This window comes from Apteryx mantelli, chromosome 15 (assembly GCF_036417845.1).
Source record: "Apteryx mantelli isolate bAptMan1 chromosome 15, bAptMan1.hap1, whole genome shotgun sequence".
NCBI lineage: Eukaryota > Metazoa > Chordata > Aves > Apterygiformes > Apterygidae > Apteryx > Apteryx mantelli.
In genome coordinates this window covers 19,366,732-19,386,728 of record NC_089992.1, presented here as the reverse complement: position 1 = coordinate 19,386,728, position 19,997 = coordinate 19,366,732, and the positions used below count along the sequence as shown (strand labels likewise).

The 19,997-nt window shown below is 37.2% G+C and overlaps 1 protein-coding gene across 2 annotated transcripts in view; it reads left to right on the top strand.

Moving 5' to 3' along the window:
* Positions 1 to 19,997, top strand: part of OTUD7A (OTU deubiquitinase 7A) — a 161,705-nt gene that overhangs the window by 85,383 nt on the left and 56,325 nt on the right. For both annotated transcript variants that reach the window (XM_067305330.1, XM_067305331.1), the window contains exon 5: positions 3,171 to 3,325. In XM_067305330.1, coding sequence (XP_067161431.1) covers positions 3,175 to 3,325 — 151 coding nt within the window. In that variant the 5' untranslated portion in view covers positions 3,171 to 3,174. The remainder of the gene's footprint in view (positions 1 to 3,170; positions 3,326 to 19,997) is intronic.

The window sequence follows — 19,997 nt, the reverse complement described above, 5'->3', positions numbered from 1 at the left end:
ACTTGCTGTTTCAGAGCAATATCATTGGAAATAAACATTAGAAGAGGCTGCTTTTTGCATGTGTGCATATTAGGGCACACATAAACATGCTTTTGTACAACAGAGTCTGTGTCCATTTGTAAGTGACCAAAGCATAGATCAGCAAGCAGGAAATCGTTCGGGGATTGCTCGTGCTGTTTCGTGTTACAGCACTGGATGGGGCAACAGCATGGGAAGAGAAATGGTCTCTGCAGAGTTGGTATACTTTCTCTTGTATGTATGAAGAGTAAGAAATGGAGTGAGAAAAGACTGGGTTTCTTTTGGGGGGCAGTGAAATCAACTGGTTTCCAGCTTCTTCCACAGTTCATTTCTCTGTAGCTGTGGTGCAAGCAATAGCCAACCAATATCATCTGCTTCCAGTGTAGGAAATTTCCATGTTATTCTTTGCCTTTGGCATGTGGTAAAGTTGCAACTGAACCGCAAGGAGGAAATAACAGGAATGATGAAATTCATGTTTAAAGGCAAACTTTGACCAATAATGAATAACAGGCATGAAAGCAAAAGTACAGGTCTTATTTACACTGTGTATCGTTTATCTTGACCCTGTTTTCTTTACTTTACGCTATTTCCACAGCAGTTCAGACAGGGTAGAAGTGTGGAGATACCTTTAACCTGTGTTTTGAATGCCTCAATGTCTTAATAGCATGTCTAGCACCACCTGCTCTTAAAACACCTGTTTTAATATATTATTTATTATTTGGAGAGAAAATTATCTAGAAAGATGGATTTCACTTTATCAGAAAAAAAATAGGTCCAAAATACAGTAGGGTAAATGATTGTCTGTTAGCCATGGATTTGGCAAGAGAAACTCCCGTAACACCAGTGTGTTATGTATCACTTGAGGCTAGACTTTCTTTACTTCCTAATAGATCCCAAGGTGGTTGTGCCATAAGAAAGTATACTGGTAAGATTGCTTCCTCAGACTGTTGAAAAACCACAGGAGAAAATTGTACTATAATGGTCATCGATAAATACAAAACAACACTTATACATTACAATAATATCAGCTCCCTGTTCCTCCTCTTCCTCCTAAAAGCAACTTTCTAATCTCATGTAAAGTGGAACCGTGGCTCACAGGAGCTGCCATAGTTCTGATATATGATTCATTTTATTTCCAAATTATTTTATTCGACAAAATAAAAGAGAAATCGTCAGTGACAGAAAATTAAAAAGCCTTCTCTTTTTGTTTCTTGAGTTTGTTTTTAGTGCATGCACAAATGTGCTTTCTGGAGTATTTTTGAAACTACAATTAAAATATTCTACTGAAGAATTAATTGCACACTTGCTTATGTTTTTTTAAAAAAATCATTATCTGTACAAAAACAAGAACACATTTGCATTTCCTCAGCTATGACTGTGATTCCATTAGCTGCTACATGCTGGTTCTTAGGCCATGAGTCATTGTCACATATTGGTGTGATTGTTGCTTTTCTCAGCAACTGGATGGTACAAACAGCCTACAGTAAGCCGCTGAAGACACAGCGCATCGCTTTGCCTTGGAACAAGCAAATCATTCTGTAAAGGAAACCTGACATCTTCCATTTATGGGAAAAAAATGTTTGTGTTTGTCTCTTGTGATTAATCTGGTATTAAATAATAACTACTTTAGAAAGTCAGGATAGATAGCTGAATCTTTTTTTCTTTGGCAGGGTGGGGAGGGATTAGATAAAGATCTTTATTGTTTTTATTAAATACCTATGTGTACCTTAACTATATTAACTTGAGCTCTAATTCCATCTCTCAGAAAGAGAATATGAGTGAAGTCCTACCAAACCCTTCCTTTCTGCCTCTCCCAGCTGACCTCAGTTGACCAAGTGTTTATATTATATATCTGTTGCAAGCGTTTCTGATTTAGTTTGTGGAGGTGATTTCACCAGTGAAAATTCAACAGCAGAAATACTGCAATAGAGAAATCTAGAAATATACCAGATACACAGCTGTAGTATTCATTACGCTCTGTAGAATTGTTGTTTGCCTGAAAATTATTTGGTTGGTTTTTATTATGCAAGTTGGGACTTCGTTTACTAGATAACATTCATTTAAATGTGGCTAGCTCTGTGTATGAAAGTCAAGTACTTCATACTGTGCACCTGTATATTGTGTGTTCCATTTAAACTTTTCTTTCTAAAAAGAAACATATAGTGTATTCCATGACAATATGTATTTTCTGTCAGTCTTGTTGAGATCGAGCAGTGGGGAGATCCAAAATGATACTGGCAAGGTACTGAAAGCTGCTGGTTTGTACAGGGTCTGTGTTAACGTGGTGCGTGTTTGATTGTGGTGCTTCAGAAGTTTTGCAACAATGAGATATGCTGTCATTGCAGATCCTGTAGCTACAGCCAGACTTTGGCTCAGAGGCCTCTCCTGAGATGTCGTGAGACTGGACTCCTACCAGTTTCAGGAAAAATGATGAGTGGGAGTGTAGCCTTTGGGTTGGGAGTGACTCTTAGAGCTGTACCTCTCAGTGTGATTGTTATCGTTGTTATTATACAGAGAAGGGATGTACTGATGCAGTTTCTCAGATTTTTAATCACTTCTGTGAAGCAAAAGTTGATACTGAAGCTGAAGAATGTTTGCTGTCCTCTTGTGAGGAAGGCACTGTTGTTTCAGAAGGGAGGGGAGAAAATGTGGATTCCCTATCCAAAAGTTCCTTAAGATAGGGAAACTGTAAATAACAGAGGTGGTGTTGACAAGGGAAATAGAAAAACAAATACTACATTCTGCTGTATATGTGTGTGCCAGTGTTAGCAAGTAAGGGCAAAAGAGCTGCTGTCTAGCCAAACTTACCTGCTTAACTTGAGTGCATGAGCAGCCCTACCCCTACAGACAATGACAGGGTTCTTGTGCTTTGAATGAGCGGGAACCCTGCAGCTGCAGAAGTATGGACAAGCTGCCCAGAAGATAAATCAATAAAAATGTGAAATGTTAAGAAAAACAAAACTCTCCTGAAAGCCTGAGTGATCAACAGCTTCCAGGCTAAGGCAGAGATGGATCACAAATGCTGTTCATTTAAACAGTTAACTTAGATGTTTTAGAATTTTAATTAGTCTTGTTTGGGGAAGAAAGGAAACCTTTGCTTTCTATCACTTTGAGGTATATTCTAAAATCCCATTTCTTTTTCTCCTTGGCAGATGGATGCCTTCTAGCCAACCAGCGAGTCCTCCTGCTGCTGCATGCCTGGCAGCAGACCTACATGATCACATGACTCTTGATATGGATGCAGTCCTGTCAGACTTTGTTCGGTCCACAGGGGCAGAACCAGGTCTGGCAAGAGACTTACTGGAAGGTAAGCCTTCAAGACACAAATATTCCCCATGTTCAGTGCTTTCTTAAAGCAAGAGCCAGTAATAAAAAGAAAACTGTTTAGTCTGTGGAAAGAAGCATTTCTTAGTATTTCTGCTGGTAGACCAACTCTTCTAATAAACTGATCTCAGATTATACCAAGTAGGTGTTTTCAGCAAAAGCCTTGGAAAGTTCTGAGAGCTAAATACATGCACACTTTTTTTTTTCTGATTTTTTTTTTTTTAATCTTAATATGTTTTAAGAAATGTTATGCTAAGTCAAAGTAACTACTGAATAACCACAGTACACTTAAAAGTATACTTGGGGGTGTTTATTTCCCCCTTTTTGCAACAGCAGTTTGACTTTATAGTATGTATGCTGAACATTTTTTATTTTACTATAAATGCAAAACCTTAGCATAGCTGTGAATATTATCATTGGTTTGCTATATTTAACAAAAACCTCTGTTTTGTCTGACTGATTTGATAGACTCCAGTCTACAGTGACAGGTTTGTCTTGGTCTGTTGATCTTTTTGAAAAAAGCATGTGAGAAGGTTTTTTTTTCTTTTTTCTCAGCAGTATCAGAACAGATTGTGAGTTATTGTGCTGGTTGAGCATTGCTAAAATTTGATAAAGGGTTCCTACATGTCAGAGGTGTTTCAGAAGTGTCACTTATCTTGTTTTACTTGCTGTAAAGGATAATACTTCCAAACAAATATAGAACAGTAATTTTGTGAACAAAGATATAGGCAATAAATAATTATTCTGAACAGGCTAATAGACATATGCATCTAATACCAATCATCGTCTCCTACATGGGAATTTTTCAAGGTAAAAAGAATTGTTGCTAGTTCCTGACAAGATGTGCTTGCAGGAACATTTAAGTACCTGTAGTTATGGCTGCATTTGGTGTAACAGCTGCTAAAACTGGCTATGCCTCATGCCGGAAGACAGTAATTTATCCAGTGGTTTCTCATTTGTTTAAAAAAGAAAGAGAATGGACTGCTACACTTGCACCATTATGACTGCCATTAGTAGCTGTTATAGTGTGCAGGTGTTGCAGTGTTGAACTGACAGACTCCTGCTTGGCATGCTGTTGTGACATGGCTAATATTAAAGTACCTTTAAAATACATTACATTACTATGAAGATAGGTGTAGAGGGTCAGATATTTCCTCAAATAAAATACAGGTAATGTCACAACCTGGTTTAGTATAGTTTGTAGAACACTCACTGGGCTGCTGTGTTTGCATCCAGTTTGGGGTCAGGACTTCCAGCTAATATCCAGGCAATATTGCTGACCTTCCTTTCTCACTTTTGAAATGCAGTCCAGCATTTTTTCCTGCTCTAGATTCTGCAGGCAGTACTGAAACCCAAGAAGGGACCTTTTAACGATAGACAATATTCAGAATAGCAACTCCCCACACCATGGTGTGGCTGTAGCAAAGGTACTGCACCTGGTCTTGGAATGATGATGTCTTTGTTATATTTTCAATTAAAAGTTTGGAAACAGGTGTGTACAAATACTTTTAAAAAGTTTGAGATTTGGTAGTAATTTGTGGCCCCAAAATGACTGTCATAGAGAACTTTGAGCCAAACCAACCTTACTTTTATAGACCCTCACTTCCATGCAATCACAAGTTTTGGTCAACTCTGCTAGGGCCCCATGGCCCCTCTTTCTTCCAGATCTGTTCACAGATTCTATTTTTATAGCTTGTTCACACTGAGTGTTCAAATCACACTCCTTATGGAGTTTTATTTTAAGAGCAGGTTCTAATGCTTTTTCCTTCCCCCCTTCCCCTCCCCCGTGTGTGTATGGGGGGAGGGGGTTGGAATTCTTGAATCATGCCAGCCTGCAGGCAATCAAGGAAAATACTTTGTTTTCTCATCCAAATATTTTAATATGTTAATTGTTTTGCTTTGGCTGTCCTGTGGTTGTGTCAAGACAGTATTGTGTGCAATATGTGGTGTGCTCCCTGGCAACAGGTGAGTAAGTTAAATGCACATTGAGAGTTTGTTGTGCAAATAGCTCAAAAATCTATAATTTAAATTGCATATAGATTTTGTAAGCTACCAGAAGCACTCGTTCTAAATATTGGTTCTGTTGATGTTTCTGTACTGCAAACCACCACCTCTGCTTGTCCTGCTAGTAAAAGCCCTGCAGGTTTTTCTTCTGTTGAGCTTTATATTGAGCAAAATTAATTGCCTGACCAAAACATTCCTTTTGTTGTGCTTGAGGCACATATCTTCCAGAAAGTGTCCAGTCTGGATTTTAAATGAAGATATGAAAAGATGAAGAATACATCATTTCATATGATGGTTCAGTCAATGTTGTTTAAAAAAAAAATTAAAAAAAAATCTGGATTTAGTTCTAATTTACATGTCTGGCTTTTTTGCCAGCTATTAGTATCATGAAATAAATAATACTATAATCCAGTTGATTTTCTATCTAATTTTGATAAGATAAACATGTGGAGCTCCAAGTCTCATTTCTGTTGCTTCTTATATAGCTTCAAAATTTTCTGTATCCTTCAAACGAATGTATATAGAAATGTGTTGGTTATTTCAGTATACATCTTTCTAGTGTTACATACAGGGTGGAGGTTGCCTTTTTTGCTATTGCTCACATGTCTCTGTTTGTCCAGCCAGACCCTTCTGGCTAATTTTACTTCAGTATTGCTCAGGGAGCTTGTGGTCAATTCTGTGCCCACTTCCCCTTACCGCGTTACCAGTTCTAGACTCCTGTGCAGGTGCTTAGCTGTTCTGGAGTTCAGACTTCAGACTTTTAAAATCTTTAAGGGATTAGTTCAGTCGTATGTGAAGTTTGCCTTGCGCATTTGAAAATTGCTATGAATGCTGACTTTTGAAGCTGTGTCAAAATTAAAAATGGATGTGTTTTTCTTGTGTGTTTTCTGTGTTTTCTGTCTAAGAAATTTATTTTCTTGCTATCTCTGTGCCTTTTAAGTACATTTATAAAAGCCTTATAACCATCTAATCAGCCATTCATTAGTGGAAAAAATTACATTGAAATTGCTTAACTTCATATTTGTCCAAAGCATGATTTGTTTTGTTCCTTCTTTTCATATACTACTTACTGAGTCTGAAAGGTCAATGGCAGGCTGCTTACTGTTTGATACTCTTGTGATAGAGCTATGGGAACTTACATGTGCAGACTTGGAGAAAGTACAAGGAAAGGTGTGTGGAGGCAGAAAGGGGCTTAGCACTTACAGCACATGGAGCTACGCTAATAGGTCAGCTGTCTTACTGTTTGAGTTTTTCCTTCCTCTTGAATATTGTGAAGAGCCTTCCTTCCATTACCATTTATTCTGATAATTTGCTAAACTTATAAACAGTCCATCTCTGCTATTAAAGAAAGCTTTTCAGACTAGAAAATACAATCTGATAGGTCATAGAGCTGTGTTGTTATGATTGATTTGGTGATTTTTATTAAACTGTATATAAATATTGAAGAAATTAGGCTTTTCTCCAACTGTTCAATGTAGCAGTGGTAAGCTTTATGGCTGGTTGGGTTTTGTAAATGCTGCAGCCTAAGTTTTCCTATAAAACACAGAGCTTGGAATGTGTTTGACTACTCCAAAAGGCTTTGCTTCTCAGACTAAGATTTTCTTGCAAAGAAGTGAATTTTGAAAGAAGAGAACAGAAAAAGGTAGTTAGACACGACCATCACCTCCAAACCAAAAGGCTGTATTAAGCTTAAAACACACCAGTTAAAAATAGCATAGTCGGCCTGGCAATTACTCACTGGGACTTTGACAGCTCTCCTAGGTAGATGCTGGGACGAGCAGTAGGAAGAAAAAGGAATCAGCAAGACACTGCACTGACTAGTTGTTCTTATGCCTCAAGAACAATTGCATCGAAAGCTGTAGAACTGCATTGCCACCGTTCTCCGCAGGGGCTGTGGCGTGCCACTAGGAGTTTGCAGTGCATGGGTAGCAAGCACCTTTACATCCCTGACTCATGCAGTTCCGAGTGTGGTCACATTTCTCTTCAGGGATGAGATTTGGTGCAGGGCTTCCTAATGCCAAAGTACAGCCCAAGAAAGAATACCATTTTTGGTAGCAGGATGCTAAACCAAGTTTGCATGTTCTTGACCCAAAGCTCTGTTGTGGCTGAGAAAATTCTAGCACAGTGCTGGACCTAAATTGCAGCAGCCACTCAGCAACCCTGTACATCACAAAGTTGCCTGCAATTGCTTGCAAGGAGGCCTTGACATCGTGAAGCATGGTCATAGGCTCAGCAGCTCATTCTCAATGAGAATTAGATCCAGCACATCTGCCTTAGGGCTTACTATGTGGTGGCAGTTGACTCTTTCCTGCAAGAAATTCTCTGAAGGCAATCTTATGGGTTTCCTTCTCACTTCCATGCTGGAGAGGTTTGCTTGTACTACACAAACATCTCAGGTCTGGAAGGGGCCTGTGGATCTCAACCTAGGAGGAGATTATGGAATAGATTAGTGGCATCACCTGTAAGGGTTGAATACCTGCAGCAGAAAGACTGCCCTTATGCCACTGAGACCACAAGATAAATGGTTAAAAGCCAGCTGTCTGAAGAGCAGCCTTACTGACTGATTATATCAGCTGCCTTGCTGAAAAGTGCTATTTCAAGGTCTCCTAACAGGTTTAATAACATGAGGTTTTGGTTCACACTAGAGTATGATACATTGCATGATATTAGGGTTCTGCTTCTTGGCTCCAGAAGAGACTATTGAACTACTATTACTACTATTACTAACGCCTAACTTGGAGACTGCTTATACCCCACTGTCTTGCCACATATGAGATCTAAGAAGGTGCTGACATAAAAATCACAGCTGTGACAGGTTTCCTATTTCTACCTCCTGCTAAGACCAGTAGTTCTATGGGAACTTGTGGAAACCATTCAATGGTAAAAATACTATACTTTGTTCTTTCATATCTTCACAAAGTAATCTGCGCTAATTGGCTTTCCTGGTGTCAGGTTTGCATCTCTACACTCATTTCAAAATGCAACAAGCAGGAATTTTGTCAGCTGAAAGCTATGAAGAAATAGATGGATATTTCTTATGCTGATTGCCATCCAGTACCCAAAGGGGTGTTTGAAAATGCAACTTGTATAGTCCAATGTCTTTGTGTTCCTATACATTTTTTCAGACTTGCAGCTTTTTTACATACATTTATTCAGCTTCTGAGAGTAAGCTTCATCATGAGTGATGATAATTTTGTATTAGTGCTGTCATACCATTATCTGGATATTCGTATCAGATTTCATCACACCATTGAAGGTATACTGCAAAACTTCATTTAAATGTGCCCTCCAAGAAACAGCCATATATAGACAATTTCTGATCCTATAGGAGAATTTCCTGCCAAGAGCAAGAACTTAAATGGTTCTACAACTTCAAGAGGAACCCAGTCATTTTTTGTCTTGTCTCTAGATGAAAGATAATACCATTCCATCCTTGCAAGTATATCTTTACTACAAAGGCTCTCTACTAGTTTGCACCTTATTTGTCCTCCTATTTTTAAACATGTATCATTGAACTTCAATAATATGATAATTAAAAACACTAATTAAATCAGCTGTTATCATTAGCAATTATGCTAATTGAGGTGCAAGTGAAAAGAGCTAGTGAAATTTTATTTTGAATTTGTTTTCAGCAACCCTGCAGTCAAATGCATATTTACAGTTTGCTTTTACAATTACCACCCTGATTGACTCTATGAAATTAAATAAGCATGTAATTATGAGACCAGTTTCTAGCTTGAGCCATTTGTATTAAATTAATAATTAAGCATAGGAAAGAATGTTAGATTTATATTCATGCAGAATTATATAACTGGAATGCTGTAAAGGACAGATTCTGCACTGTTTTCAAGCAGAGGTTTTGACAGCACAAAATCATTTAACTTATTACTCATATGAATCTCTTAAAGATATACAATCTTTTGAGGAAGTAAAGTTTATTCCACTCTCTGGTGTGCTATGGATACTTAGTAATTCAGTTTTTTAACAGCTTAGAGTGACTTTATAGCTTTAATTTCTGAAAAATCTTCTATCCCTTCCCACCCAGCTTTCTTGCTTTTGAACATCCCAGTAACTCCATGCCCACTTCTAGGATGACAGCCATGAAGTAGGTGAGATCATGAGAAAAGTTGGGTTGTGGGCTTTATGTTCAACTAACCCTAATAACACTTATCTCTGTCGATTCAAGAGGCTCCCATCCACCCTTCTCTGTAGCAGTATAAATCTTTTTTTGTGTCCTCTGTGTGCCTGCATGCCTGAGCAATAGCTGAGTGAGCTATTTCTGGGATGAATTCTCCAGATGATCTGTTTCCACGTCAGAATCTGTCTTCCATCAGAAACTGCAGTTCTCTCTGTCTGCTCTATTAGTTTATGGCAGTGCCTTGTGCATAAAACTCTTCATGCTTGTTTTTGTTTTGATTGCTTGTTCCACTTGCTACCTTTCTATATTTTTATACTGAAGGGTTTTTTTTCTTTCTCTACTCAACACTCCTTACATTCTTTGCCTGACTACTGCCCTGGACCACACAGATTACTTTCATTATTCTTTTCAGTTGAAAGAAGAACAACTTTCTACCAGTCCTGCCAAAATGCTTAGCTAGAATTATGACTAAATTATTAAAAGTGGAAGCACACTTCTGTCAGCCTGGTTATGATTACAAGACTTTGCACAACATTCCTCCGTATTGTTTAGGACTTCAAGGAGGACAGTTGATCGATAGCTATTTATGCTTTTAGCTATAATCTTGCCAAGACTTTGAAGTTAACACCCAACAGGAATTAACTTCAAGACTATGAACGTCTGCAGATTAAGTGTCCTCAAATTTATGGCATCTCCAAGAAAATCCTGATGCTTTTATGTTAGTATTTAAGAAGCAAAATGGCCAAAGGGTAATGAACATGTCCCTATGGAAATATGAGGACACCAAAAGCTATCTGCTGACTGTGCCAGATAATAAATAAAACCCTGTGTTGGGGAGAATGTATGAGCACCATATATGTCAGCAAATTATAGAGTGGGCAGAGTGAATGTGACAGTTGCTTGGCTGTCCCAAGTAGCATTTGACTCCGGGGACATGGAAACTGGATCTGATGTTACTCGTTGTGATGGTTGGGGAATTAGATATGCTGGAAGCAGACCACTTTGTAGCAACAGAAAGATTTCTAACATCTGCTACAGACGTGCAGACCTGAGATCTTGTGAATACTGTGCACTTCCATTCAGGGGGAAATGAGACTGAAGGAGTTTGACTGTCTTTTTGAAAAGACCAATTTATTCAACCAACCTGCCTCAACACAAGAGAGTGTTCCCATAACTGTGAATTTCGTGTAGGTGACCTTTCACGTAATCCTATGAGACAAAGGCTTCATTGGACAGGCAGTATCCAAGAGCACAGCATGAACCTCTATGCCTTTTCTAAGTTTAAAAGTACTTTTTTAAAATTACATTCAAATGTCTCAATGAATCTTGTGCTCCAAGGCCTCATTACCATTTTTTTCTCTGTATATTCTTCCAAAATATGTTGCTCTTCTCAGTACTATTTTTATACATATTGGTATTACTATTCTGTCTTTCATGAGGAACTTACTAACCATAGGAAACTTAATAGATGAAAGACAATCAAATACTTTTAAAGTAGAGCACAGTTCATTCTATATTATTGTAACAGAGCTTCTTCTTTAAATGAGAATATTAAATACTTCTGTGTTTTCATTGGGGTCAGCCTCATGTTTGAAAATCAGGACTCCAGAAAAGCAGTATGTTCTACAAAGTCCGCTTGTATCTTTAAGGTTATAGCAAAACTCCACATCAGAATGAAGACATTTGTTTCACTCAGTAATCTTCACTTCTTGGGAGAGCCTCTTCTGATGTTGTTTTGACTGTATAAGTCTTCAATACCATTGTTTCAGCTCTGTCTGCTTTTGATACTCATTTTCCTTTCCCTCCATTTTATTTTTCAGTAATTAATTGTTTAGCTCTTTACTGCTGAAAGTGTATATTGAGCCTTTAATTACATTCAAAGATATGTTCCTCATAGGCTGACATACATCAGTGTAAATGATTCTGCTCTTAAGGAAAAGCAGTGGTGGTTACATTCTTTGAAAATAATTATGTTTCATATTGATTTTAATAGCCAACGTTTTCTTTTAATGCATCTAGTGCAACATAGGGATAGTCCATGGGGCAATTTACCATGGATATGAGGATGGATTTAAAAAAAAAAAAAAAGAGAGAGAAAGTAAGAATAAAAAGTAAAACTAAAACAGGAATGTGAAAAATTTTATCATACTTCCTATATTTTCCCTAATTCCACTTTAGAACTGTAGAAATCAGTGATATGAAAGGCTTTTACTTCCAAATAAGGCAAAGAATATACTCTTGCCTTGTGCTATTTGTGACAAAAAAAAAAAAAAAAAGTAACTAAAATCATTTTCATGGCTTTCATCTAGTATTGGCCTTCTGTATTTATTAAGAAGTTTATAACTATTTTAAATTAATTGTAAATAAATATTCATGAATCTTAAGAAACGTCAACTGGTATGTATCATTACCTCTGCCAGTGATAAATCAGTGGATTGTACACATTTCCTGAACTATTTGTTTCTTAGAAATGTTATTTTTCAACTCCAGTTTCTTTGTTGGATGATTAACTCTGCATCATTTGCTGACTCTTTCACCTCTGTTTCATTTCAAATCTCTGTTCAAAAAATAATTCACAACTTTGAGGTTTTTATCTTGTTTGTATGCTCCCAAGAAGTGAAAGCATACTCTGTGTGTGGGATTATGCATAGTAGGTATTCCATTTTGTGACATTTCACTGTCTGTCCATTTTAAGATTTTGCGTTATTCTTATGTTTTACATATCTGCTACCTGACTTTTCAGATTCCTGTTGATCTTTTTGATGTTGGCTAATACATGTTCTTTTAACTGTATTTACTATTCCTGATAAGCTGATTATGGATGAAGGCTGTTATTTCCAATTTTTTTTGGTTTTTGTTTTTTAAGCTTTTACTTTAGTGAAAAAGTTGGTGTCTGTATCTCTCAACCCCTGTTAGTTTATTACTGTTTTTTTTAAATTAAATCGGTTCTGATTTGGTCTATTATAAATTATCAAAACCCAAAAGAAGCTCAAAAAAATCCAGTAATATTTCATTCCACAAATGAATTGCATCTGTATAGTTTAGTGCAAGGGAGGTAGGTACCTATTGGTTTGGCCATATTTGGAACTTTCTGAGAATTCACTGGCTCAGAGGGTTGTTCTTCAGTCCCCTTGTGGAAATAAAGATAATGTGAATCCCTGCGCTTCTGCTGGAGAACCTGAAATTGTTATTTCATTTGTTCTTCATGAGCTCTTGAGTGCTACATATGCCACTTACATGGTCTTTGTAAGGTCTGTTTTATGCTTTACATTTCGTAGATGTTTTTAGATGCACCTGGAATTTTTCCTGAGACTGGGTCCGATTTTTCAAGGAATCATTTGTCATTATTCTTTCATTCGATGATGACAGTGCTTCAATTTTCAGAAAGGTGAGCAGGACATACACTTCCAAATTTAAAGCATTGAAGGGAAGTGAATCTAAAATGACCCCATTTCCAATCATTTTTAGAGAATGTAATTACACTTTTTAAAAACTATCCTTTCAATTGCTGTGCAAAAACCCCCAGAGTATTATAACACGAGTAATATCATCATAAATTATGTATAACCCCTGACAACAACAACTTTCATAGAAATAGTGGAAATGTGTCAGTCTTGAGAACTAGGCCAATATTAAGGTGAGCATAGCAGATGGGAAGAGCTGAAGGACGGTTTAGTGTTGCTTTTTGCCTTCCTTCCTTAGCACATAAAAATGTGCTAAGTTAAGGCCAACTAGGTCCTGCAGAATTTCAAGGATAGCTCAAGGCATGATACCACTCTTGGGAATCATTAATTATCCAGAGATTTGGATTTCAGACTTCAGTTTGGGGGATAAAAGGAAAAAAAAAAAAACAAAAAACCCCAACTCTACCTTTACTTAAAATCAGACTAAAATGAAAGCCCACGCTCTAGTGCTTAATATTGACAGAGTAATTTGATTATAAATGAGGCGTAGGTGAAAGGAACAATCATGGCAAAATAGTTTAAAAAGCAGCCAGTGTTGGTGGGCATGTGCATCCCTGCTTTGTGCTGGATTAAATTAGGATATGTATTAAGTTAGTGTCACAAGGAATCAGCTGAAAGACTCAATGACAAAGATGTCATCTTAGTATATGCATGTTTATTAATGGCAGCCAGGCCCAATGTGCCTTGTAGTTCAGTGGAAAGACTGTGGCTCCAATAAGCTTTGGAAAATTCTTTAAGCGTAAATGGATAGATCTGAATGGCAGAGAACGTGCTCCTCTTCAACTGTGGTGATCTCTAGTTTCCACCATCTCCAGGAATGAGAAAGGCATGTCCTACTTTCTCCTTTCGGATAATCTAAGTGGACACCTTGCATCTTTCATGTACAGAATAGCAGCCATGTCTGAGTTGTTGTATGATTGACTTAAAATGTGGTCTATGGCAGAGAGAAAACCGTTAAAGAAAATAATTGATTCTTTAAATCAATTTATGCTGTATTTGGTTTACAGTGACAAGGCTCTAGGATGAACTTGGAGATGACTAGAAAATCAGGTAGTGAACAGTTTAGTTCTCAGGAAGCAGCAGGTACATAAGCAATGGTCACTTGATTAATTAGGATGGCAGGAAAGATATAGGATCAGGTATGATGTTAAAATGCCAACAGTATAGACAACCATCAAGAGTTGGAGGATTTGTTAAATTTTCAGGCAATATTAAACTAAAAAAAGAGGCCAAACTGCATGTGAAATAGTATGTTTAACTGAAAAATTGCACTTTTATTTATTTAAATGGAGGATACCTGTGTTTTTCTGCTAGACTGTTTATCCATGAAGCATTTCACCATTATATAAAAAATAATTACCATTTCTAGCTTCATATAGTGCTTAATCATGGCATGTGTAGTTGAACATTAACAGAAACCAGGAGACTGGCTTTTCAGTCATGAAATGTGTGTAGTAGAAGAGACTGACCCCATGGAAAATGAGAGATGCAATAGGTAGATATCTCCCTCAAAGAATAGTGTACATTTTTTTCCAAAGAGAAGCATGTAATTAATGGAAAGGGAGAAAGAAAATTGCAATGTTATCACGTGACTGAGTGTGCAAAACTACCCCCCCAATAGTCTCTTATTCTCTCTCCCTCATATGGTTGTAGTTCTCTTTTGTAAAGCTTAGCAAAGAGAATAAACAGCAGTTACTAATGTCTCATTAGACAGAGATCAAAATTGTCACTTCTAACTGCCAGTTCAGCTTTTAGTGACTTTGCATTCTAGATGAAAATGAGGAAAATGTTAACATTTCCTTGCTACATTGTTTTGCCTTGAGAAAATGGGCCAAAATGAAACCTTATTTTAAAACCTATCCTCTAGTTTTAATGTAGTTTTGCATAGAAGCATCTCAGAAGGAATAAAGTTGGCCTAGAATTCCTAAAGCTGGTCTAGAATTTCTCTTGTTGTCTTATGCCTGTTAATATTCATGTTAATCTACATCATGTCAGATAGGAAGTGACTGCATTTTATTTGAACTTGTGGATTGCCATGTCAGCAGCTGGTTTCTAAGAATAGAATTCTTTACATGTGAAAGAAACTGATGGTAGACTTCATCTTTTAAGTGATTGTAAATTTAGGGGGATTTTTTTTTAATGTAATTGGTGCACTGGTCCAGTGGAAAAAAATAAGAACCACTTCATGTTGATGAAAATTAACAATGTATCAACAGACTTGAAACACAGAAGCTGCTTATCATTTGTCTGAATGCCCTTCCAGCATAGTCACCTTCTCCCTTTTAACTCATAGGTTGAATAAACAGCTCTTATCCAGTAAAATAGTTTCTAGAATTAACCAGTGCTAGCAATAACTGAAGAGGTAAAAAAGCTTTTGCTGCTGAAATGGGTATTCCTGAGCCATTTCTTTTTTCCTGGAATCACTAAGTCTTTTTTTTTTTTTTTAATCACTCATACCTGTAACCATAATTTTAAATACTTGGAGACAATATTACATTTACAAAGCCCAACAAAATAGTGACAGTAAAATACCAGAACTCTTCTAGTTCATGATAGTTACTTGTAACTTCATTGTCACATAAATCTGTAACATAAGCAGCATTTAAAAAATAGAAGTATAGGAGTTAGTCATCATTCAGCCAAGACATTTAAATAAGGCCTAGATTTATTTCCTGAGAAGATTTGGACAAGATACTGGAATGACTGGACAATGTCTCTTGTTGTGTAAGGGTAATAATATTCTCTTCTGATACTAAGTAAGACTTGATCTCATATAAGTTATTGGCAACCAGCAGCATCTCACAAAACACAATCCTCATAGACATATGAGTACATAGAGGGAGTTCGTGTATGAGAAATACAGGGCATCAGGACCACAGATGTTGACATTAAACCCAGGCAGGACAAAATTGAGGTTGATAGGAAAGGGAAGAGCTTCAAAAGATTTCCTCTCCTTTAGGAGAGCTAAATCAGTTCGCAACTTTCCGGCCTTTTTGAGTTCTCCCATGCTGTTGGATACCCAGGTAAGCCCAGGAACAAAAATTTTCCTCTTGCTGCCATTGGCCCTAAATTGGCCTGTCCTGGGCAACATTCTTGTTTATGAAGAGCTCTTAATTCACATCTCTCAGGGACCTGATTATTTCAAATGATTTTATCTAAGTGTAAAATCACATATAAGCATGAATTCCAGTAGATTAGCAGGAGATCATCATAAATACTTCAGCCTGGAGTGCCGCTTTCTATTTTTCTAAATTTTTTCAAATTGAATTTACAGATGGATTTCATAGATTGTGTCTTGATATCCAGGGCCCTCCTCAGGCTGACTATTATTTTCTGCCATAGCCAGAAGGTTAGCTTATTGCCCTGTTTTTGTCGTGTTATAATGGCTTATATTCCACTGGGGTTGAATTGCTGTTTTGTGAGTGCAGATGACAACACTTCTACTGGATTTGTGTTGTGAAGCATTCTGAGGTCTTGCCTTGTTCTGACCTAAATGTAAAACTGTGAGTCTTTGTCATTTCTTCTCTCAGCCTGTAATCAACAACTTCAGCTAAGAGAATTCTTTCCTGTCTTCTTGGAAGGAAGAAATAATGAGGTAGAGATTCATAGTGTTTTACTACTTAAACATGGATAACTGTTCAAAATCTAAGCTGAGAGGTGCCACAGAATAACATAGATGAAATAAGAGCTCTGGATTTTGTTTTTAGAAATGTGTTATATAGCCTGCCAAATACTGGATGATTTGTAAACTTCTGTAAGGATTTTACATCCTTACAGGTGGCTTTTCACCCTTAAGGGGAAGGACTATATGAATCAAACATTTCTGCTGAAAGTTGCTGTGCCTGTTTATCTGATTTGTTACAGAGCCACAGTAGAGACAGGTAAAATGCTGATTCAGTGTAATGGACCATAAGAGGAGATAATGTGCCTGCCTCCACACAGCAGACACCTTGTACTTGCTTGTGGGACAGCTGCTATTCCAACACTTTTGTGTACAGTGACGTAGAGTAGTTGAGTCGCAGAGGCAGTTTCTCTATAGTAGTCTTGGAAGGAATTAAAATAATTGGGATGATATTGGAAACATAGTAAGTTTTGTCTTACACCAATACTTTTCCTGTTCTGTGGGCAGGAAGGCTCTGTTAGTTGTTTTTTTTGTTGTTGTTTTGTTTTTTTAATAGTTAGCTTTTTTGTGTGGCAGCTTTGAATTAGGATAAGAACACTGGAATTGTAATATATTCCAATTCACAAGCAAAAATATAGACAAGAATAGTAAAATATTTTAAAAAATAGTGCCAAAAGCCATGAAATTGATGTTAGTCTCCTCCTTGGGTTTTTTTTCGTAATATTTTTTCAAATGGTATTGTATTAAGTGTGAGTTTCATTAACAATGAAAAATGGCATTAAATATAAAGTGTGCTTCTATAGAGCTCATTTTTATTTTCTTAAATATTTCATTCTGAAATCTTTTCCAAGTTGTTTTCTCTCTGAGATGTGTAGCGTTTTGATTTCTTTTTTCCTCTTGTTTTATAAAAGTTTCACATTCATTCTTACTGGATATTTTTATGTCTGCCGGTTTTTATATTCTTAGGTATTTACACTAGCAGTTCATGGACTGTCAACACAGGCTGCATCATAATTTATTTAATTTTCTCTAACCTCTCCCTTGCCTTCCCTCATCCTTTTTTTTATATATTTTTGGTCCTGTTTAGCTTTATGCAACATTATCATTGGTTTAGCTTTTTCCTGCCCTTTTAAAAATTTCCTTTGCTGAGGTTCTGCACATGTGGTGGTGTTACAAATTGGCCTTCACTGTGGTCCCTACTACTTAGATCTTTCTTACTTCTCATCTCAGATTACATCTTCTCTAGCATGTTGTTTATCACCAAATCAGGAATTATTGGTGACCTTTCAAATGTTCTTTTTAACATATTGGAGTAGGTGGATTTTTGAAACCTGTGGGTGGGGCTTTGTAGTTGCATGCTTGCTATTCCCACTAATTAACAGTAAGTGTCCTCTAGTTTTATGGTATCCGTTTTAAGAATTAAAAGAAAATGGATTTATTAACTGTTGCAACCCTACTAAGCTATGCTATGCTGCTTAAGCAAAACCAGAAAAAAGCAAAAAGCCTAAATAATAGCATGAGACTTACACCTTACTACCTGATTGTTATCTGCCTATTAACTGAAAAACATAAAATCTAGTATCAGTAGAGCATTGGTTGCTCAACGTGTACCTGATTTTTGTTATTAAAGAATATGAGTTGTGACCTGATAAAGCACGTGGTTAGCTCTGGGCAAGCAAGGATCACTCGTGTTGCATGGCATTAAGGGTGCTCTCTCTTCTCACAACATAGACTCAACTAGAGAAAGACTAGGTTAAGAAAAAGATGGACTACTACTCTCTAATCCTGATTTTGGGGGTAATTTTTTATTGCAGAAAAATGGGTGAATGCAGATATCTAAGCACTGTGACGACTTGTAAAACATGAGTGGTGTCAGCCCTACTACACTTACGAAGGAAAAGAGTGCTTTTACCCTCTAAAAAATAAGGATACATGATAGACTTCAAGCAAACTTTTTAATGTGAAAGTACAAAGTTTCTAATGCTTTTCTGCTTTCAGATTTCAGCTTTCAAGCTGATCAGCTCATTAAAATGCACAGTTAATTGGAAATATTTTTTTTAAAAAAAGAAATCAAAACTTTGTCAGAAGGTCACTCTAGGACTTTTCTAAGAGAGCTTCCAAATGTATCAGCTAAAAATAAAAGCAGCACTATTTAGTTGGATTGTTTTTTCAACAATCTATGCCAAAGAATATTTTACTTAAAATGCAAAAAAGTGGTTATATTTGAAAATAATACTTAGGCAAACCATTGGCTATCTAATAGTGTAGAATTTCTGGTTCGGCTTAGGAAAAATAATTATGTAAATCTACTTTACTATGTATCATGAACATAGTGCACAGATTCATTGTGATAGATGCTGTAGCCCATGTGCAGCTTGGCCAGAATGAGATCTGTAAAGGCCTGGCTGCAGGTGTATTTCTTGTCCTGGGAAGTTTCCTTTTGTTTGGCTTGACCTTTTCATTGTCATGCACCCATCTTAACCCCAATTTCCTTGCTGCAGAATCTGAGGGAAATCACAATGTTTTATTCCAAAATTCTAACCTATTGGCTCAGTAGTTTGTCCATCTAATTCCAGTCTTTTCCCTGGTTTGGTTTTCTCGCTAGTGTGCCTGAAGAAGAAGACAGAAGTAGTCAAAGCTGATATCAAAATTTAGGTCTTGGACTTCATTTATTGAATGTTTTATAGGGAAAAGTGTCCACAGGTAGAAACTGATAAGAAGAGGAACTGGGAGGGCTGGGAAAGGTGAGGGAATGAGGTGATTTCTCTGATTGCAGTGTAGTCAGTCCTAATGAGATTACTTCAACCTTTCCCTTCCCCAAAAGCTAGATTTGATAAACAAGCAACTTTCCCCAGTCTTCACTAAAGATGTGATGCCCAAAGAACAGTGTGCCAGGGCAAGAATAATCTCTGAGGAACCTGCAGGAGTGCTCTTAAATACAGACCTTGTTCACTACCTCCTTTTCTACTTCCTTTCTGGCCTGGATTTGGAGACCCCTCCACCCTCTGCCGGCAGCTCTGGTACTGGAGTGCTGGGTAAGAGACACTCAGCTTTCACCACCCGCTGCTTTCTCCCCCCTTCATATTGCTGGTTCTTTTATAACATCCCTGGTTGAGGCTCGCTAAGGAGAGGTAGGCTTTTTGGATTCCCTTAGAGAAGAGGCCTTGGAAAATCCTAAGCCTCTCAGCTTGGTCCCAGAGGATCACCAGGAAACCCATTTCTAAACACCTCTTTGACTCCTCAAGGTGCCTAAATGGGACAGAGCTAGAGAGAGAGGAAAAACAAAAAAAACCAAACAAAACCAAAAAAACCCCAAGCAAGCAAATCAGTCCTCTTCAATGGCCAAGAAAACCTGAACCTTCTGTAATGCTTCTGAGGTGAGTCCGTACTCTGCTTTTTATCATCTTTTCCGTAGCAATTAAAGCAC